General features: G+C 45.3%; 1 protein-coding gene across 1 annotated transcript in view; it reads right to left on the reverse strand.

Annotated features, from left to right (window-relative positions):
- RFX4 (regulatory factor X4) overlaps positions 1-10,848 on the reverse strand; it is a 163,925-nt gene extending 153,077 nt beyond the window's left edge. The window contains exon 1 of the mRNA XM_003783278.2: positions 10,410-10,848. Coding sequence (XP_003783326.1) covers positions 10,410-10,452 — 43 coding nt within the window. The 5' untranslated portion in view covers positions 10,453-10,848. The remainder of the gene's footprint in view (positions 1-10,409) is intronic.
- Between the last annotated feature and the right edge of the window lie 11,601 nt (positions 10,849-22,449).

Consider the following 22,449-nt stretch of genomic DNA (forward strand, 5'->3'; position numbering starts at 1 on the left):
CCGCCACCTTAGGTGTACGTGGCTGGCGCCTTAGCCGGTTGAGCTATAGGCGCCGAGCCGCCCATTTCTTTTTTAAAAATTCCTCTCACTACCAAGAAAAACTTTGAAAGGACACAGGATCCATAGGGAATCCTATTTTAGGGGCTTCTTGGCTTAGATCCCTCTGGACTTCTCTACTCTGCAGCTTTTCCAGGTGGTGCTTGGCCTCTCTGAAGGCCTGCCTGGTGCCCAGAGGGCACGGGCTGGGCCAACAGCTCTCCCAGCCTCAGCACCTCCTCAGCTGTGCCCTGTGAGGTAGCCAAGGCAGAGAATGCCCTGCAGCCTGGTACCCAGAGGAAACCCTAACGAAGCAGAGAAATAATTCATTCTTCTAGTCTCACCAAAGTTTCCAAACTTTAAAATGGAGACTTGATTAAAAGAAAAGCTGTGTTTTTTCTAAAAGCCTGGCATTTTTGAAAAGGTCCCCTATCCCAACCAAAGCAACCTCAAAAACTCTGCCTACTGAGTTGAAAATAAAAGTTCGTGGAGACCAAAGGCCCTCTCACAACAATTGCTCATATGCTTTAGAAATGTTCTTTCCAATGCTTAAAAGTTTTAGCATTTTAACAGAGAGGCTCAAGCCCTTTGGAATCTTTCTTCCTTGTAAACTTCCAGAGCTTTTGGACTCAGACTTATTTATTTTCTCTGATGTCAAATAATGCCATGCATTATTTTTACTTTTGCTTTTGTAAAAGATGTCAGTAAGTAAAAGCAGTAAGACTTCTACAAACAGAAATTTTAGCCTAGTCAGTAGTCACATATGGATGATATAAAATTAATTAATTTCCTTTTTGGTAGAGCCAAGAACTTTACACAGGTGCCCTAATTCCTTTCTTACCCTAGATTTATCATCAGCAGTAGAGCCAAACACCATCAAGACAACTTGGTCACTGTTTAAAGTAATAGATTGATTCCATCAAAAATAAGTTTGAGTTTGTGCCATGGGCCCAATTCTGGAACTCTATAAAATCCTAATAATTTCCAGAGAACTTTGATCTATTCATGAACATTTAGATTCAGTCCACAAATTATAAATGTATGTATAAATACATCAAATTTAGACTAATCATTCAGAAAAAGATGATGTGGAACTCAAAAACATCACTCATGTTCATTTTTAAAAAAATATTAATTCTGTAATTGTAATATTCATTAAAACCATCTCCATTTTCAAAAGTCTAATGTAACTTGTGATGCTTCATGTGGTATAGAGATTCAAAACAAATGTACTGGCAAAACTTTCTTCACAAAATGCATTTTGCCTGAAAATTTAGATGCTGGTGTAATTAGCAATCACTAATCACTCTTTGCAGTGGTTCTCAACCTGTGAGTCGCGACCCATAGGAACTATATTAAAGGACTGCAGCGTTAGGAAAGTTGAGAACCACTGCTTTAGAGTATTCAAATGACTATTCAAAATCTAGTTCAAAGACTAGTTCCCTTCTATTGTCTGACAGTGCATTTTCTCTAACGTGGTAGATTCAGGGCATCCGTGCTTATGCTTATTTTCTATTCTGATTAAATAAAAATGCTGCGTCTAAACACTGACCTTTAGCACTATTCGGTAGTCAGAAAGCACTCAGGACACAAAGCACTAACTAACCTTTGCTGAGCTGCAGCCTTTTCAAAGGCTTTCTCATGATCCTTTTAAATTAAAACAAAACAATCACAACGATACAAATCCAACATGTCCAGCTTCAATATTATTATTACTGACAATATCAATTGCTCAGAGGCATATTACACTTTTATGTTTTACTGAGGAACAATCAACAACAAAAGTGGAAACTATATACATGTTCACATGTTTTAAGTGTTCCTGCTCTGAGGGTTAGATATGACACCACAAAAACCACATAATCTACTGGTACAGGTCAATCCAGCCCTAGTTGCCTAAATTTGGACTAGATTCAACTAAAAGCAAAATGGCTGCATTTCATTCTTTTCTCTTTTTGTGATTTCTTTTTCTCTTGCTAACAGTTAAGAACTCAAACCAGAATGTAGGTAAAAATCAATTTACAAAGACAGAAATAGAACAAAGAGCTATTTCATCCTCACATTAAAAATATATTTGCACCCTGCTGGAATGAGTTTTTCAGAGAATGGCTCACTTGAAATTGAGTTTCCCGAAAACCAAGTGTAAAATGATTCTGTCTTTAAGAGAGTGATGCCTACACAGTGTAAGGAGCAGGAGCAAAGAGATAGAGAGAGAAAAGAGAATGAAGAATGTGGGCCATCACATTCCAGAACTGGAAGGACATTGGGAGTTGTGGAAGGGCCTTCGTCAGAGGTCTGTAACACATGCTTTCCTCTTTAAGTGCTCCCTGAATCTCCCTTCCAGGATTTCAACTCAAGACAACAGGTGTTACCTTTACAAAGACACATTTTTCACCTCCTCTAAAAGGCTGAAAAATACAAGGATAAAATCATGGCCAACAGGAGCACATAAAATGCTTTCTATATGGGAAAGGTAGAGAAATGAAAATGCAATTAATCCTTTGGTCTAAGCCTTTTAGAAAAGAATGATTTATCTTGACATTAAAATGGTGATTGTGTCTACACAGCACAAAACACATCTAGATATGCTGAAATAGTCTAAGTTTTTTTTCCCAACTAGACATCTAGAATTGGGTATAAGGAGGCCAGATAGTTATTTTTAATAATAATGATAATATGTGCTATGTGTACACCATGGAATACTAAGCAATAAAAAAATAATAATAATGTCTGCCACTTACTGAGTAATTTCCAGGAGTCACACAACTTACCATGTACAATCCCACTGAATTTTCATAACAACTCTAGAAGGTAGGGACTAGATGTTTCCACAAAGAAGGAAATTGAGGCTTAGAGGAGTTAGGTAATTAACCCCGGGTCACATAGCTAGAAGGTGACCCAGCTGGGATTTAAGCCTTGGCTTCTCTGACAGCTAAGCTCATGTTCTTTCCACTGTCAAACTATGTACACCTTAAGACATAATTTTAACACATTCTTGTGAATGAATTCCTGAAGGCTACCTATATTAGCATATCACTTAATGGCTTCTGCCTCACTGAATTATTCTTACTGTTGTATGTATGTATATGTGTGACATACACACACACACACACACTTTTTTAGAAAGGGGGTCTTATTATGTTGCCCAGGCTGGAGTGCAGTAGCTATTCACAGGGATGATTATAGAGCACTACAGCCTTGAACTCCTGGGTTCAAGTGATCCCCTTCCCTTAGCCTCTGGAATATCTGGAACTACAGATGCATGCCACTGTGCCCAGCCCATAACATATATTTTTTAAAATACAGCTAATAATATACTTAGAGCACTTGGTACCTGCCTGGTATATGAAAAGCATTTCATAAACATTAGTTTGTAAAATACAAAAGAAAAGCTAGATGTCTTACTTACATTCTGCCTAAGACTAGGCACACACAACAAGCATGATCTTGCTTCCCATGCAATCAAGGTATGTCCTGCCAGCCCAGCTTCTAGGACTCAGAAACTCATTGAACATGTCAACTTCTAGCTTTACTTTTGCTTTTATCCCATTGATTTCTGCATTTAAACTGTAAAGAATAATAGTTTCTTCTTGGTAGGGTTGTCGTGAGCATTACATAATGTATTTAAACTGAAATGCTTGGGAAAGTGAAGACATAGTAAGCATTGAATATATGTTATCTATTACTGCTTTCACATTTCATACTAACTATTGCCCCATCAGCTGTCTCCTAAGAAAATTGAGTCTTGGCAACATTAACCTTCCAGAACAAATGTTCATGGCTTTACTTGGCAGAGCCACCCTATGAAAGATAGCAACTTTCCCACCACCATGCTCTTTCTTACTCCAGAAAGGATTTTTTTTTGTCTTTGTATTGCTTATCACTTGCTGAAATTATCTATTTTTGGATTTACTTATTTGTCTGTCTAGAATTTATGCTCTAGATGAGCAAAGAGGCGACATTTCTGTTAAGCCCAGCATCTAGTACAGTGCTGGGCATTTGAGAGACACATAGGTTTCTAGCATAAATGAATGAATGAAGAAAGCCAAGATTTGTCTGTGTCCAAAATCTATACCAAACAGCTATGAAACACTGCCTTCCATTGCTGCCATAATTTAAAATCTTCCTCAAATGCAGAATCATATGATTCCTTCAGAGGCGTTTTCTCCAGAGCCCAAAGAAGACAACAGCCCATGATTCTGCACACTTATGTACACGTTCCCCTCTCTACTAAGTGGGATTCTAATTCCCCTAAAGGCCAAAGCCACAACTAAACACAGATCTAGAACCATCCCCAGTTGGAGAGGGCTAGGTGGGGAGAGAGAAAGAGTATTCCCTGGTCTGCTTTCCAATCCAGCACTGCCAGGTATAAGTGGTGACCTCAGGCAAGTTCTAGGCCCTCATTCATCCTACAAAGAGACCATGCAGAGTTGTAATAAGGATTTTTAGTGTGACAAAGTGCCTGTCACAAGGTTGACACATGGTGGGTACTCAACAAGAGAGAGCATCCTTTCCTCCAGGTTCCAAGAAGTCTCTATTTTTATATCCCTTGTAGCATTTACCACTCTCAATGTAGCCACATGTTCTCCCATCAGACACATCCTGAAGTCCTCAACAGTAGGGACTGTGATCTTGTTCATCTCCAGGGTCTGCTACCCAACAGGTATTCAAGAAGTGAGACTGAAAATGTTCAAAGCATTCCTTTTTTTACTTTTACCTGACACTTTCAAATAATCTGTCCTTGAGTTCATTTCTTCTCCCCCAACCATTAATAAAATTACAAATATCTAAAATAGAGGAGAAGTGGTAAAAACAACATTGGAGATTCTTCCCATCTTTTCCATCTTATAGAGCCTTAGGGCCTTTGGAAGGGCAGCTGAAGAGTGCCCCAAGTGACCTGTAGGACTTACAGGGTAGGCTCTCAGAGGCTTGTGGAAGTGGAGATACAACTTATGATGTCACCATTTTATACCTTCCCGGGATTTTTGGCAAAGACACAAAGGCAAACGGAAGAGAACCCCTAGACTTCACAAATAACACCTCTCTGGGGGAGCCCTTTCAAGGGTCAATGTCTGCATAACTACTTCATAAACAAAGTACCCAGAAGATTTGACATATACACATGGACTTGGGCACATAATTAAGTAGTATAATTTTAGCTAGATCAGAGCAATCTTTACAGCTAACCCATTGGTTTATAAATGAGGCAACAGGTCCCAGAGGAAGGGGAAAGGCTCTCTTGTCCAAACTCCTCATGAGGGGTGCCTAGGTATGAGAAGTGACTCACCTCTTTCTGAAAGTTTAAGCAATGGAGGGTAGTGTGTGGTTTCCTTTGATAGTGGCATTTTAGCTCATTGGCTAGTGTATATTCCTCTCCAACATACATGAGGGTCTGTGATTATCTTCTTCATTATCTAGAAGCATTTCAGTGTTCCTTAAATTGACATCCGATACAGACTCATAAAAATCTAGTGTCTTTCAGTAAATCCTTTTGGGATGCAGGGAGTTGGGCAAAGACTTAAGGAATGCACAGCAGGTAGCATTGAGAAAGGAAATCATGGGCCTTTTAAAAATAGTTATTCACGGTTCTTGACTCTTGAAATCCTAAATGACTCGTAAAAATATCTTAGTATATCGTTCGTTTGAGGAAATATTAGTTGTGAGTGAGTTATAGTTCAGATAATAGTAAGCAGCTCACATATTGACTCCTGGATTCTGCAGTAAAGCCCAACAAATAGAGAGATCCGTCTAACTTGTTAGAGAATCCCATATTAATCCCTAACTCTTCATTTTACAGGCAATGAAAAAATAATCTTGGGAAGGCTAGAAGATCAACGTTCACATTACAAGTCACGTTACAATTGGCTAAGTTGAAATCATAACTCTGCGCCTTCTCCACTGTAAAAGGCAAAAAAAAAAAAAAAAAAAAAAAAAATCAGATAGGACTTTCTTTCAACACTCCCACCCCCAAGATTTCTGGCCAGGCAACTCCTCTTTCTTTCCCGCCTTATCCTAACTCATCACCCTTTCCGATCCCGTTTGAGGAGGGGGGTGAGAAATTCATCCTGAGCGACCCACGGGTCGTGGGGAAGAAAAGCCAGAACCTTTCACGCTGGTGAGCCTGCGGCTCTGGGAGAGGCGGGCTCACTGCCCAGCTGGCGCCTAACCTCGGGACCGGAGGGAGGCTGCAAGAGAACCCGGAGAGGAGGGGTGGGAGCAAGGGCTCGGAGCGGGCTGGGAAAAGGTGTAGCTGCTGGAGAGAAATTAGAGACCTCGGCGCCTCTGGGAAGCAGGATGGTCCAGCACTCACACAGCGGCAGGGAGGCCCCAGGCAAACTCCTCTCTCCTCTTCGCAGCTCGGCCGCCCTTTGTTGTCGGCCTCTGCCTCTGGCTCCCGCTCATGCCCTCCGGTCCCCCGCCCCCCTGAAGTCACCCCAACTGCACTCATAATATTTTGCTTTGCGCCGGGTCTGTTTTCCACCACCAACTTCCAGCAGTCTCCATGGCGACGCGCTGAGGAGGGGGGTGTGGGCGCGGCTATGGCAATCCCAGGCCGGAACCGCCGAGCGGCCCTACAAACTTTTCTGGGTCTCTGGGTCCCGCAGGCCGGTGGGAAAGCGCGCTGTCCCAGTCCGCTGAGCGACGTCGCGTGCAGTGTCGGGGGCTCCAGGCACCTAGCCTTCGTGCGGTGTCTGTGCCTGCAAGGACTGCAGCCGCTGGGCCCAAGAAACCCGGTACCACCCAGCTCTCACTTGACCCTGCTGCCAAAGTCAGACACCGGCGCGTAGCAGGTGGCAGGGGTGGGGCACGCATGCCTCCCTCGCCCGCGCGTGCACAATTACACACACACACACACACACACTTACACACGCACACGTTCCGGGAAGGCCAGACAGATTTGGGGGTAAGAGCAAGACTCTTGCCTCCCACGTCTTGTTTCCTCAAGTCTGAAGACCAGTTCCCTGGGCCAAAGAAGGCTGTGATTCCTACCCCACGGCTGCGCCCGGGGGAGTTTGTTGGAGGCCCCAAGCCCTATTTCCTCCAGGGCAAGCTCTGCCCCGTGGGCACCGCATCAAGGCCACTGGATGTCCTTACCTCCGGCCCAGGGAGGCGGGCCAGGCCAGGCCTTGTGCTGAGCCGAGGACCTGTACACCAGCATGCTGTCCCGCAGACGCGGCCTGGGGGACTCAAATCTGGCTCCAGGAGTATTTTAGCCGCCCCATCTCTGGGTTCTGGAGATGAAGTCAGAAAGCAGGTAGAGGCAGAAGTTTCCAGTTTGAGCTTGGCAGAGCCCTTCTCTAACGCGCCATCCCGTTTAACAAGAAACGACCCTTCTGTTGCGTAGGCGACCGACCTGGCCCCAGCCCACTATTCAAGTTCTCAGTGGCCTAAAATTCTACCCATTTTCCCCTCTCGTTCTCGAATTTCCGGGTAACTTGAGTAACTGAGCAACGCTCGCCTGGGCAGGGCAGCCCCTATTGGACCCGTATGGCCACCCGGAGGTGGTGGTTGCGGCCCGCGTGGGAAAGGCAGACCGCGCGGGGCCAGGACCCACTGTTGGGCTGTGCAGACCGAGTGGGACGCGCGCCTGCGCTAACTGCAAAGTGCGCACCGGTGAGACCGTGCATCAGCTATCACTGCGCGCGCCTGCTGCCTCTGCCACCTGCCCCAGCCCCCGCGGCGCGGCCAGAGTCGCCTCTGAGAGGGGTTTTGCTTTGTCGGGCTCGGCAGCAAGCAAGCCAAGGGCCCATGAGGCGCGCGCCGGCTGCCCGGCTTCCCCCGACGGTGCCATTGTCTTAGCCCCACACTTGTTGAGTATTTTGGAAAAACCCAAGGAATGTATTACCGGCTCGGTGTGAGGAACAAAAGGGCGCGTTTCCTCAGGTCACGCTGAAGTGGCCCCAAAGCAGGCCGCTAGAGCCTTGGCCCCTGCAAAACTGTTATCTCGGCATGAGGCACTTCGCGGGGATTTTCTTTTTAACACTAAGGGACAGTGGCCGGTTCCCAGGTCTCTGATTCTGGTTGCTTCCGACTTCGCCCCAGCTTTTGCTGGGAGTCGGTTGTTAGAGCCTTTTGGAATGAAATAATAATAATAATATTCTTGGTTCTGGTCGCGTGCAATCTTACATAAAAGGAGCAGAATCAAACTGCTCCGTGGAGCGCAAGTCTGTGCTAGCCAAGGGGGAAAGGACCTTTACATAACAAGAGAAACTCAGAAGAAAAGCTAATTGGATTAAATTCTCTGAAGGGAGGTAGGGAAGGCTCCTGGACCGGACCGCGCCGAGCCGCACTTCCCTTGTTGGTTTTGCAAGCCCGAGTGAAATGTCACCTGGTGCGCTTGGTGTATTTTCTTCACGCTGCCATTTACCAAAACTTTTCGTTTTGAGTTCAGGATGGGGATCTATGGATATTTCAGATATACGAAAGGGGGAAAGGTGGATAGTGAAAGTGTTTTGGTTTCGGAGCCCATTTGGAATGTTTGCCGTTGAGGTAGAGGTGACCCGGAGCCCTCACCTCACCTCACCACACCGAGAACTGAAAACAACGTATCGACAGCCCCACAGCCCTCCCCAGAAGTACTGTCGGGGCTCTGGTCGTATGGAGGGAGCAGCTAAAAACCCGAGCTGGGCCATGGCAGATTGGGGTGCGGGGATACCCCAGATCCTAGCTGGGAAGTTCACAAATACTTGGCCGCAAGCTCTGCAGAAAAGGGTTTGATTTTGTTAAGTACATCCTTCTTTAACTCAGGAGGCTCGGAGTGACAGCACTTGAGACCATCTTATGCGGTGAAAGGCTGTGCTCTCTCTGGGAACCTGCTCTATCGCCAACCGAGGCCACCCCAGCAGGGCCTGCCGCGACCGGGCAGGGGTGAGGACAGGCGAGCCCTCTTCTTCCCTTCGGTATAAGAAGGACTTAAGGCTCAACCTTCCCCCACTTCCTAGGGTCTGACACCCATCCAAGGCACCACAATCACAATCGGGGAAGGCCTTGACTGGGGATCGGAGATAGAAAACTACCCTGGAAAATCGAATATCCTTTCTGGCCAGAGAAGCAAGGTGTCCAGGCCACCAGGGCCCCAGCGGAAACATGAAAGGGCCTTAAATATTTCTTCAGGGACCAAGGAAAGACCAACAGAAGCCACCCCAGCCTCCACCCCACAACCATATCCAGCCTGCCTGGGGGTGGATGTGGGAGACATTCGGTTGCCGTTTGTTTACTTGCTCAAGGAAGAGACGTGTGTTTGGGGATGGCTGAGGCTGAAAGGCACTTGTTGCTCCGTGCGTGCTGCGATGCCCAGCAGCAGATGCTCCCGGGCACTCTCCCAAGCTTAACGTCAAGCTGCTGCTTAGATGCAGCTGCGCCCACCGCCCTATTTCTGCCTCTACCCGACCCCATCACCCCAAGAAACCCTGAGTCTGCAGCCGAGCCCGAATAGGAGTGGCGTGGTTGGGAGACTGCGCCTGGGGGAGAGGGTGAGAGAACTTCCACCCGGAAGGGAATTAAATATCTATAAGTTTGGCTGCTTTTCAGAGGTGGTAAGAGTGAGAAGTGGCAAAGACTACTGGAGAAAGAACCGAGGCACCTGGCATTCTCCTTGTAAAAAATTCTTTGGCTTCCTCCGTTGTATGGATCGGGGTGACCCCAAAACCTGAGGCCCACCGCCAACAGCTCCTGAACTGCAGAGCAGTTTGCAGACCCCATCGCCAGCCGCCCTGCGTCCTGCCCTCTCTCCAGCAAGATTACAGCCCCGGAGTTGGAGCGCGTTGTTGGGTATCCCGACCAGGCAGAAAGATTGCAGCTCGCCGCGGACAGCCCTGGGCTTCCACCTCCCGTTGCGGCGGATTCCCCAGGACCACCAGGCTCGTCGCCGCCACTCCCTCCAGCTGCGCGTCTCCACTAGCCAAGCCTTGGTCCTCACCTCCCAGGAACTGTGCGAAGCCGTCACCCGCCCCCGCCTTTGGGCGTTCCGCTCCGCTTCCTGGCCCTTGCCACTAGACCCCGAGCGCATCGCTATTCTGGGCCCCCAAACCCAGGGAGGATCCGAGTCCGAGAGGGGGCAATCCTCTCACAAAGTTTTTGTAAGTGGCACCTGGAGCTCGCCGCAAGTCAGCGCATCTTTGCACAACTTTGTGTCCAGGACAAGTGAAAGCGCGCTCCTTAGCGCGCGCGCGCGCGCGCGCACACACACACACACACTCCACACATCCTCTTACATTGTGCTGGATTGAAAACTTCTGCAAGCTTTCCGCTATTTCTTGGGGTTCCGCTGTCAAGTTGACTAGTCTGAACTTTTTACAACTCTTTCTAAAGTTCCCCTTCTCCCTCTTCTTCCCTCCCAATGTCTCCCTCCACCCCCCACCATTAGGACTAACCTGTGGAATCCATGTCGGGTTCCTCCAATAACCCACAATGCATGCTCTTCCCATGGACAGCACAAGCGCCCCCCAAAAGTCCTGATGTTTGGGGGATCCCCTGTGCTAGAGATGCCCAGGGAGGAAGGGAATAAGGGGGGAGAAAATAAGGTAGACAGACGCAGAAAGTGAGAGGGCAAAAGGATAAAGGAGGAAAGGGAAAGAGAAAGAAGAGAAAAGAGAAAGAAGAAAAGAAGAGAGAGAGAAGGGAGAGCGCTGGAGCGGGGGAGAGAGCAAGAGTGAGCGAGTGAGGGGACACTCAGTAATCCAGCCGGGCAAAGCCAAACCCGTCAAAATGTTTGCGGATGTTTCATGGGAAAAAGCATCATTTTATAGGAGCCCCGATGGGAGCAATGTCATTGATAGGCCAGCCGGCCTGATGAATGGCCGCTCGTCAGATGGGGCCGTGGCGAGGCGCACTGTGAAGCCCATTGTGGGCCTGTTTTGAATAAGAAAAGCCGCCTCCGAAAAGGGGGGCTCAGAGCCACGCAATCCCAGCCCTCCGACTTCCCCCTTCTATTATAGCATTAGCAACGTTTTTCTTATTTAAAGTTCTAGAGGCCTTCTCCAGCCTTCGCCCGGCACTCATTATAGGCGAAATCAAAATTGGCTTACATGTGGCCCCCTCCCCCCTCCTGGTCCCTCCCCCTTTGGGCCCCCGCGCTGAGCAGGCCGGGGTGGGGGTGGGGGGGCTGTGCGGCAGGGGACTCCTGGAGTCTGGAGAGTCGCCTGCGCGGCCACGAGTGGGGCCCCATTTCCATCCTTCCTCTCTTGTGCCCCCCGTTTTGGTCCTGGGATAGATTTGGGGTGGGGGCCCTGGGAATGCAGGAGAGGATATGTCTTGCCTCCCTTCCACGCGGATCCGCAGACACGCGTGGGGGCGTGAAGAGCTCGAGCAGGGGAGGGGGAACCGAAGCCCTAAGACCCCATCCCCCAGCCTGAGCGCTGTACAAGCCCCTCAGCAGAGAGGCGGGAGGCTGATTAGCCTCCTCCAGAACCTTCCCTGTCTCCTCTGGGTCTACTCTTTCGTCCAGTCTCTCCTTTCTGTCTCGCTCTCCATCTCTCCTAGTCTCTGCTTCTCGCTCTCTGTCCCTCCCTCGTCGGCTGTGTCTGTCCCTGCGCCCTTCCTTTTCTCCTTCCTCCCTCCTCGGCTGCTTGTCTCTCTGTGCAGCCCCTGCCGACACTTCTCTTTGTCTCTCTCCAGGACTCTGTCTCTAGCCCCCTTGGTCTCTCTGACCTCCTCCCCACTATTCCAGTAACTCTGTCAGTCTGCGTCTCAGTTTCTCCCTCCCTCTCCCCCCATCCCTATCCGCGGCGAAGTTATGAGAAGCCCGGCGTCCAAGTGGGGACGCGGTTTTCCCAGGGACCCCCCTCCTCGGCTGAGTTTAAAGTACAGAAAGAGGGGGCGTAAGGGCTGGTAAGTGGAAGTGGGGGGAGCAGGCTGCTGCGTCTCCCGCGGGCCCCGATAAAGTGGCCGTTCGCAGGCCGGCCGCTCTGTGATTAGAATATGAATGGGACTCGGCGGGCGGAAGAGAAAGGCGGATTACCCCGGGTTCTTTGACCATGGACAGAGGCAGCGCCGCCCGGCTGCTGAGGGGGCGGGGCGGGCGCACGGAGTCCCTAACGCCGAGCAGGGTGGGGGTCTCTAACCCGGGACCCCAAGCTGGGCCTGATTTCCCGAGACCTTTTGGAAAGTCCCTCAGTCGGCACCCCCCACAGGCGAGGCTAAGAGGGACAATGGGGGGGGGGACAATAGGGGGCTAGCACGTGCCGAGTAAAGGTCACGGTGCGGGAGGAAGGAGGCTGCGCCAAATGCGGGCTGGACGGAGCCCGGGCTTGGCTGACGGAAGCACGGGGTTCGAATCCTGGCTCTGTAAATTCCTTGATCTCTCTAGGCCTCTGCTTCCTGGTCTGTAAAATGGTCCAAATGCCCTGTCTCACAGTTTGCAGTGAGATTAAACGAGGTAGTGTGCTATAAAGGAGCCGGGCATTTGCTCCTAAAGTGGCCTTCCCATCACCCTGGTCTCAGCTAAGTGTCGCCTCCGCGGAGGCTGTGCCTGACCTCTCTCTCAGTGAGGGCCCCTTCGTACTCTGGCCGCGGCCGAGTTCATTACTCCGTTTGCTTCTTCAGGAACTTTGTCCATAGCCTCACACCCAGTGCCTAGAACAGCGCCAGGTACGTGCGTTGCCACTTCGATGGTTGGTGAAGGGAGAGGAAGAATCATCACCTGTCCTCCCGGTGTGGGTGGCGGCAAAGATCGCGGAAGTCAGAAAGCAGAAACGTATAGGTCTACTTCTTGTAGCTTCAACTTCTCTGTCGCTAATATGGGCTGAAGAGTAAAAGCTGCTTTCTGTCAGCGGAAGGGGCTAAAACCAGCGCAGATGGAGCTTGGCCAGGTGCATTCTGGTGGCAGCAAAGAGCACGTCCCCAAGGTAGGTAGCTGTTTGGACTGCTTCGATGACTAGGGGAGAGGTGATCTCCGGAGGGTGAATTAGACTGTTATTACTGCTGTTTATTATTCTTATTTTAATTATTGCAGGCCAAGTGGGGTGGACAGGGTTCCTGGGGAAGGATGAGGTGAAAGAATCTGGGGGTAGAGGAGCAGCCTCTTGGGGGTACAGGTATGATGCCGACTCCTAAACACCTTAGGATCAGAGCCTGGCGGGGCGCCACCTGGGAGGACAGGAGGAGTGCTCAGTCATGACCTTACCGCTGCCCCTGGGAGCTTAAATTAAAGTAATAATCACTCATTCGTTTCTTGGCAAATTTTTATAGAGCACCTACTAGAACTCTATTCTATTCCAGGAGCTAATGATGCAGCAGTGAACAAAACAGACGTTTAAAAAGTCCTGCCATCCTGGAGCTTACATAGCAGTGTGCAGTAATATACAAGATATATAGTTAGATTACATAGCATGTCTAAGTGCTCTGGAGGTGGTACCAGGGAAGGCACCTCTGAAAGCATGACGTTTGAGCATAAAAAGAATGCTACCTAGGGTGTGGCCACAGAAGTATGTTTATTTGTGATAATTCATCACACTATGTGCACTTACAGTTTTGTGCATTTTTCTGAATATATTTCGGACTTCAGTAAATGCTTGGATTTAAGGCTAACAACATTTGAACAGACCCACAAAGGTGTGTCATTAGCTGTGGTTGTAAAGACCTGGGCTGCTGCTGAAGACCCCAAATTGGATGAATGAGTGGCACACAAGACAAGAGCCATCTATCTACTTGGATGCCCCCTAGATCGTCAGGCATGCTCTGCCTTACTAGCTCTTCTGTCCCTCTCCAACCTTCCCTTACACTTGATTTGGGGCTTCACTATTGGCTTTCTTTGGCTAACAGAATGTGAGCAGACAACGTAAGAGTGTGTCACAACCAACCAGAAGCCTTAAATGTGCTTGTGCTCTTGGGCTCCTGACTTCCCTTGAGCAAGCCCAAATGAGAGACCTGTGGAGTCAGCTGGAATCTATTGAATGGATAGAAGAATTCCCTGCTTCCCCAAGGAATTGCAGACCTGCCAGCAAGAAATAAATGTTTGTATGAGACTGCAAACTAGTTCAACCTCTATGGAAAGTAGTATGGGAATTCCTCAAAGAACTTGAAGTAGACCTACTATTCTGTAATCCCTCTACAAGGTATTTACCCAAAGGGAAAAAAAGACATTTTTTATAAATATGCTTATATCCAAATGTTCATAGCAGCACAATCCACAATTGCAAGGACATGGAAACAACCCAAGTGCCCATCAATACATGAATAGATCAATAAAATGTGATATATGTATACCATGGAATACTACTCAGCCATAAAAGAGATGACAACCTAGTATCTTTCATAACCACCTGCATGAAATTGGAGGCCATTCTCCTAAGTGAAGTATCACAAGAATGGAAAAACAAACACCACATGTACTCAATACTAAACTGGAACTAGTTCATCAACATCTATGTGCTCATAGGGAAGCAAAACTCAATGAATTTCAAGTAGAGGGGAGGAGAAGGGGATGGATACATGCTCACCTAACAGGGACATTGCATGGGTATATCACTTACTTTCTGGGTGAAGAACACACCTATAACTTTGACTTAAAATTTACAAAAGCAAATTATGTAACTAAAACACATAATAAACATACTGAAATAAACTTTCTTGAAGAAATAAAAGAAATAAATGTTTGTTGTTATAAGATGTTGAAAGTTGTTAGTAAGAGTCTTACCATCTTAAAGGGGAAAACAGGCCTATCACCTGGATTTTGGTATATTAATGTCTTCTCCATTAAAATAGTAAGACAATTACTAATAATGTTTTTTGAGCATTTGCTAAGAACCAAGCACAGTTACATCACTGAATCATCACAACAATTCTGTGAGGTAGATACTATTATTATTATTATTATTAGATACAGAGTCTCATTTTATTGCCCTTGGTAGAGTGCTATGGTGTCATAGCTCGCAGCAACCTCCAACTCCTGGGCCTAAGTGATCCTCTTGCCTCAGCCTTCCCTGTAGCTGGGACTACAGGCGCCTGCCACAATGCCCAGCTATTTTTTGTTGCAGTTTGGCTGGGGCTGGGTTCAAACCCACCACCCTTATTATATAGGACTAGTGCCCTACCCACTGACCCACAGGCACCTCCCTGGTATTATTATACCCACTTACACACAAAGAACAGAGAAGTTAAGTAACTTGCTTAAGGTCATATAAGAAATAGCAGCACAGTCATGATTTGAATCTGGGAAATCTGCCTCTAGAAAGAATAAACTGATACTTAAGGGGAACCTATTAAAGAAGTCCTGGTAAGATAGTCCCTCTGGAGATAATCTCACCACTGTCACCTGCCTAAGAGAGTAAGCCCGAAGAAGAATCTTGTTATTCACTCTGCAAACATTCCAGCTTAAGCCAGTCTTTCATCCAGAAACCCATGGTATTATAGCATGTGCTCATCTGAGCTCATTCTCAGAGCCACCAAAAGCCAGGCCTCCAGGTCATCTGACCCACATGGATTTTTTTCCCCACAATGCACCATGAAGCTAACCTCATTTTCTTAAACCCTTCCAGGAGTCTCTGGAACTCTGTGGGTCACTGATCCATCATCCGCAAACTTACCTACATCCACCCAACCTTTTCTCTCTAGCGTCTCTCATCTTCTTTCTCTAACTGAAACATGGAGATACCACTTCTCCCACATCCCTTTCAAAAAGACACCCTTTCCCTGTCACATCTCACATACCTCAGGCCACTGAGGTGACGAACTTGTCCTTCTTGCTCCTGCTTGCTGTTTGAAAACTATTTCAAAAAGCAACTTTGGAACTCTTTTTCTGGAATGGCCATTAGAGCTGTCATCATATGAGGCCTGACAATTAAGTTCATGAACTTATCTTAGAATGGGTGGACTAGGGCTGGTATCAGTGCATAGTTTCCAAGGGGGAGTACTTTGAAGGTGACTATAGTGATATTCAGCAATAAGGTATGTAGCATTTTTTCTGAGATGAGTTTGAACTTAATTGTCAAACTTGTAAGCTCCTTTAAAATTCTTTGTCATTAGACTCTACCATCCCCAACCTCTTTATAGCTACCTCTACCACCAACCTTCCAGCCACACTGGAAATTTTATGAGTTGGCTCAGTATGGTCATCTCCCCTCCTTCTCCTGTTATCATTCTTGGCAACTTTGACATCCACATAAATGATCCATCCAATATCCTGGCCTCCTCGCTTTAAATGACATTTATTTCCACCTGATCTTTTAGCCACTTGCTTCCATGATCAAACCATCTTTGAAATGTCAATTTCAAGCATCCTCCCTCTAAAAATAATTCCTATCCTACAACTCACTCCCACAATTCTTCTTCCTTATCACCATGTCAGCCCTGTCATCTCCACACTTTTCTAGCTTTGTCAGTTAGAATTATGTTTATTTGTAAATGAGAGAGTTTTCTCACCTAGCAAGAAGCCCAAATATGGGTGTCCAGGGTGGCACACAGCTCAGCAAAGACATCATGAACTCAAAGTCTTTCCATCTTTCTGCTGTGCTTTCCTTACAGTTTAGGCTGTTGTCTTCAGGCTTGTGGCACATGGTAGCAAAATGACCACTACAGCTCCAAGTATCACTTTCACATTCCAGGCAGGAAGGGATAACCCTTATATCAGCGGAGTAAAACCTTTCTCAGGGATGCACAGTGTATAATCATTTGAGAAAACTGTATTTCTTGTCTATCCTTATTGGAAAGGTCATCTAAAGGAGTGGTATTTGTAGCTGATTATATCACCACTTCAAACAAAATATGGAATTCTGCTGGTAAGAAAGAAGAGGAAATGGATATTGGTATATATATCTACACAGTCAGATTAGAGTTCTTTTAGGAACCTCTCCTCTCCTGCCTCATTAGTTTCTCCCTTCTTGGACCTTCCTAGAAATATTCTAATATTCTCTAATATCACCTATTTTTAAAAATACTACCCTTGCTGTCATAACACTCAGCCCTGATTCTTCATCATAGTGAAATTTCTGGAAAGAGTTGTTTATAGTCATAAAAATCTACTACTTTATAACCCTTTCTTTCGTAAACTCACTTCTCTCCAGGACTCACTAATTCTCTGAATCTGATTGTCAAGATCGCCGATCATTTCTAGGTTGCCAACTCCAAGTCATTAATTTCTTCTCTTCATTATATTCACTCTCTTATCCATCCCAATTGACCTTTCACTCCTTCTCTCAGCTTCTGGGACACTACAGTGTTCCAGTTTCCTTCCATATTTCTGTCTTCTCAGTCTCTTTTCTGGCTTCACCTTTTCTGTTTGATTTCAAAAGCTCTGGAGTGTCCTGGGCATGGTCCCAGGCCTTTTTCCTTGGCTACACTCTTTCCCTAGGAAATATTTTCCAGTAAATATACACTCACATATCCTTCCTTATTAGAGCAATACCTCCTTGTTCATTGACTTTGGGCTTCACCTTGTGACTTACTGTGACTATGTGAGGGGATGAGATAAAGCAGAGGTTTAAAATGTTCCCATGCAACTTACCTTGCTTTCTCATTTCTGCCATCAGCAGGAGACTACATCCCAATGGCTACTGGTTCAAGGATAGTGAGAGAACTTCAGAGAAGACCTGAACACAACATACTGCCTTGAGCCTCAAGCATAAATCACCTGCAGTCTGAAGCGGAGCTGCCTCAGCTAACAGCAGACCTATGACTGAAGGAAATAAACACTTATTATCATCAGCCATGCTGTCTTTGGTTCTTTATGCAACATGATTGCAGCAATAGTAGGATTAGGGGTAGGGGCACATTTAGCGTTTAGGTTAGAATTAGGGTTAAGCCACTTGAGCCACAGGCGCCAAGCCCACACTTTCTTTTTGTTTCTTTTATTTTCCCTTGCTACTTGGCATCAGAAAAGGACAATTAAACCAATATGTGTTTTAGTAAGTTATGGACAACTACTAGAACAATGAAATTAAATGCATCATCTCAAGCAAAGGACATTAATCTATCTGGTTAGTTTTAGTTACCAATTGTCATGCATGTCTTGTGTTTGTTTATTTTGTTGTGATGCTTGCTGAGTTAGTGAAATATACCATATCAAATTATTTATTTACCCTTCCATTTTGGATCATATCCCCTTGGTGTTTGGATCATATCCCCCTTTGCTAGAGTGCTTCCTCTAAGATTTTCAGAGAGGGTTTTTGTGTGGTGAACATTAATTAGTAACATTAATTATTATTATTCATTGGTACATTTAAAGAATAGTTTAGCTAGGCTTGGAATGTTAGGTCCCAAGTTTTTACTTTAATATTGAAAATATTCCTCTGTGGGCTCCTTGCAGATGTCACTGTTGAGAAATTTGATGTGGGCCTCATTCTTATTACTCTTATAGACAGTCTGCTTTGTATCTAGAAGTATTCAAATTTTTCTCTTTGTCTTTGATGTGATTTATATCATTTTAAAATGATATAAAAATGTAGCTAGGTAAGTTTTTTCTTAAGTTTCTTATATGTGAAGAGTACTTGTACTTTGAGGTTTTGAAATGCTTTCTAATCTGAGAAATTCTGTTTTTACATTCTTTAAATATTCTACTCTTGATACTGTTCTTCTTATTCTGGGATTTCCATTATTTGAATGTTGATGGTTCTACTTTTATTTCTACTTTTATGTCTCTTTTTTTTTTTTTTACTTTTTTTTGAGACAGAGTCTCACTATATTGCCCTCAGTAGAGTGCTGTTCTGTCACAGCTCACAGCAACCTCAAACTCTTGGGCTTAAGTGATTCTCTTACCTCAGTCTCTCAAGTACTGGGACTACAGGCACCCGCCACAATGCCCAGCTATTTTTTTGTTGCAGTTGTTTAGTTGGCCCAGGCCGGGTTCAAACCTGCCACCCTTGGCTGATGCCATAACCACTGTGCTTCGGGCATGCATGTCTCTTTTTTATATTTCAACTATACAACCCGTCCTCATGCTTTCTAGAACTAATCTTCCACCACTTGGATTTATTCTATGCCTATGCTGCTATTCAATCTACTATTCAATAATCAATCTATTGAATTTTTGTTTCAGTTATTTTTGTTACATACTCTTGGGGCTCTTGTATGCCTTTGGATTTCTAATATCCTTTCTTATCTATTTAAGATGCTTATTTTTCTTCTTTGTTCTGTGTGGTATGCTTAATTTATTTTGTCTAAGTCAGATTTTTTTCATTAGTTGTTTTTCTCTTGTACCAGTGGCTTCCCCAAGAAGTTTGATGATTTTGTTTCTATGAGTTCATATTCAGAGCTGTCATGCTACAATGCAGTGGCCTTACCCCTATTCTACTAGAATAGGTCTTGCCCCAATAGGAGACATTTTTGGTTGTCACAACCCAGGGTTAGGGAAAAGGTGGAGGAGTATGGTACTATGTGTTAGTGTGTAGAGGCCAGGGATTTGCCTAAAAATCCTACAATGTACAGACAGCTTGCAACAACAAAAACTTACCTGGCTAAAATTTCATAGTACCAAGCTTGAGAAATCCTGTCCTAAGGGTACTAGATGCCTCTGCTGGTGAGAAGGGCTGAAGTACAAGCCCTAGCTTCTATCTTCCCTGGTAAGTTTGACATTGGGAGTGCATAAAGAATGACAACTCACCCCAGGAGTAACAGTGCAGACTTTCACTCCGGTCTTGCTCTTTTTCAAAAATTGTGAAGAAAAAGTCCCTATAAAGCAGGGTGAAGTGAGGAAGGAATGTTAAGACACTGGTCAGTCTGCTTGTACCCATTGTTAACTGGTTTTTTACCACCCAGCTTGGCGAGAGTGTCCACTTTGATGTTACGTGGCAACCCTGGCAGTAGAGTTGGCTACTGTTTATTCTCCCTTACTGTGGTGTTGGGGTGGGCAAAGGTTCACCTCAGATAATGTTAAAGAGCAAAGGGTGCACTTAGAAATCTCTTTGAAACCCAGTCTCCCTGTCTCATTCACAGCATTCAGCTATGTTGAGCTCTGGGCTTCCAATTCTCCTTCAGATCAGGACAATGCCTATTGCTACATCATACGTTTTTTCATGTGTTTATGTGAGTTTCACACAACTTATTTCTAGGTTTTCTAGCATTTCTGAGGTAAGATTTGGAGGAAGGAATTGGTGAGGCTAAGCTAATCCATCATCCTGTCAGTAACTGGAACTCCCAAATTATTTCAGTTTGAAAACTGTATACATGTGTGTCTTTGATAAAACAAAGCTAATTAAAAAACAAATAAAAGAACAATCAAGCTAAAGAAACTAAGGGAATGTGCAAAAGTTATCATTTGAGTGGTACCTGAGCACGAGTCTGCATCAATCAGAATGAAGTTCAACTTGCCTGAGACTCAAAATAACAGTGTCTTATCAAGATATAAGTTCATTTCTTCCATGTAAATGTGTGAAGTAGCAATACCTCAAGTTATCTCCTTTTGCATGACCTCCATTTCCAAGGTCACCTCAGAGCCCAACATGGTTGCTCTAGCTCTGGTCATCTTGTACATATTTCAGCCAATAGGAAGGAGAAAGGGAAAAAAGAAGAGGCAAAGAACATAGGTCTTAGTCCATTTAGTGTTGTTATAAAGGAGGAACTGAGGCAGGGTAATTTATAAATTAAAGAGGTTTATTTGGCTCATGGTTCTGCAGTTCTATCAGCATGGTGCCAGCATCTGCTTCTAATGAGGGCTGCAGGCTGCTTCCACTTATGGAAGAATTCGAGGGGAGCAGCACGTGCAGAGATTACATGGCAGGACAGGAAACAAGACAGAGAAGGAGGGAGGTGCCAGGCTCTTTTTAACAACCAGCTCTCAGAGGAACTAATAGAGTGAGAACTCACTCATCCTGAGGGAGGGCATTAATTTATTCACAGGGGATCTGTCCCCATGACCCAAACATCTCCCATTAGGCCCACCTCCAACACTAGGGATCATATTTAGAGGAAACAAATATCCAAACTGCAGCAGCATGTGATAACTGAGTTTTAAGGAAGGTGTTTTCATTTTCTACTGTAGTATAAAAAACCACCCCCAAACTTAATGGCTTAAGATAATAATAAATTATCATGTCATGATTCTATGAGTAGCCTGCATTACATGGTATTGGCAGCATTCTGAGACAGTGGATAGGTCTAAAATGACCTCAATCACATGCAACTTGGTATTTGCTTTTGGCTAGGAGCTTAGCTAAGGTCATTGCCAGAAGCCTTAGGTCTCTTTTATGAGAGTTTTTCCTCACTGTTGTTTGTATTTCCTCACAGCATGGAAGCTGTCTTTAAAAAGAATCATTCCAAGCATGAGTGTCAAGAGGATGGAAATGGAAGTTGCCAAACCTCATAATTAAGGCCTGAGCTTAGAAGTCCCAGAATGTCCCTCTTACTGTATTCTATTGGTCAAAGCATTCATGGCCCAGCACAGGGAAGGGGTGGACATGCTCCATCTCTTGATGTGAAGAGTGGCATGCACATTCAGGGAGGAAGGGAAATTTGGGGGGCCATCTTTGAAGACTAGCACCACAAAACTTTCCTAGATGTTCTCATAGGACACCCCTGCTTTCCTTCCACCTGCCAGAACTAAGTCATATGGCCATACTTAGCTACAAGGGAGAAAGGAAGATATTATTTTTAAACTGAGAATCTATGTGCCTAAGTAAAAACTGAGGATTCACCCTTTATGAAAAATGAGAAATCTCTAGCACAGGGTTGAAATGAATCAACAAAACATGAATGGTCTGATGTGGCTATCAGGAACTGGAATATAAAACCAAAAGATGTTAGCTAAGTGCAGTGGCACATATCTATTGTTCCAGCTACTTGGGAGGCTGAAGCAGGAGGATCACTTGAGCCCAGGAGTTTGAGGTTGCTGTGAGCTATGATGATGCCACTGCATTCTGGCCCAGGCAACAGAGCAAGATCTGGTCTTAAAACAAAACAAAACAAAACAAAAACAAAGCAAGGAGACAAGGAGATCAGCAAAAAGAATGGCAAGTCAGATGTGCAGACAAAATGGATCACTAAAGAAATACAGTTTAGCAGATCAAATGATGATAGATAACCTTAGCAATTATATTTTATTCATCAGTTTATCGATTGATTGTCATATACTTGTTTATTCCCCACTACAACCCAGGCACTGGGTTAAGTGCTATGAAATGTAACAAGAATAAGACATTATCCCTATACTTGGGGATAGATGCAAGGTGAAGGCAAAAATAAAAGACAAGGCTGCCATACCTCTTCTGCAATTCCAATTTAGGTGACCTTTCACTACTGTCATATAGAGTAGAAGCAACTTTTATTCAGAAGAGTGGTAAATGCACATGTGTACTCACATGCCATATGGTGACATTTTGGTCAACAACAGACAGCATACATAGTATATGACAGTGGTCCCATAAGATAATGGAGCTGAAAAACTCACCTGATGGCATCATGATGATCCTTACCCCATGTAGGCCTAGGCTAAAGTGTGTGTGTCTTAAATTTTTTGTGTGGGGGGGAGACAGAGTCTCACTTTTT

The sequence above is a fragment of the Otolemur garnettii genome, unplaced genomic scaffold, assembly GCF_000181295.1.
Source record: "Otolemur garnettii isolate 467f Iridium unplaced genomic scaffold, OtoGar3 scaffold00007, whole genome shotgun sequence".
NCBI classification, from domain to species: Eukaryota; Metazoa; Chordata; class Mammalia; order Primates; family Galagidae; genus Otolemur; species Otolemur garnettii.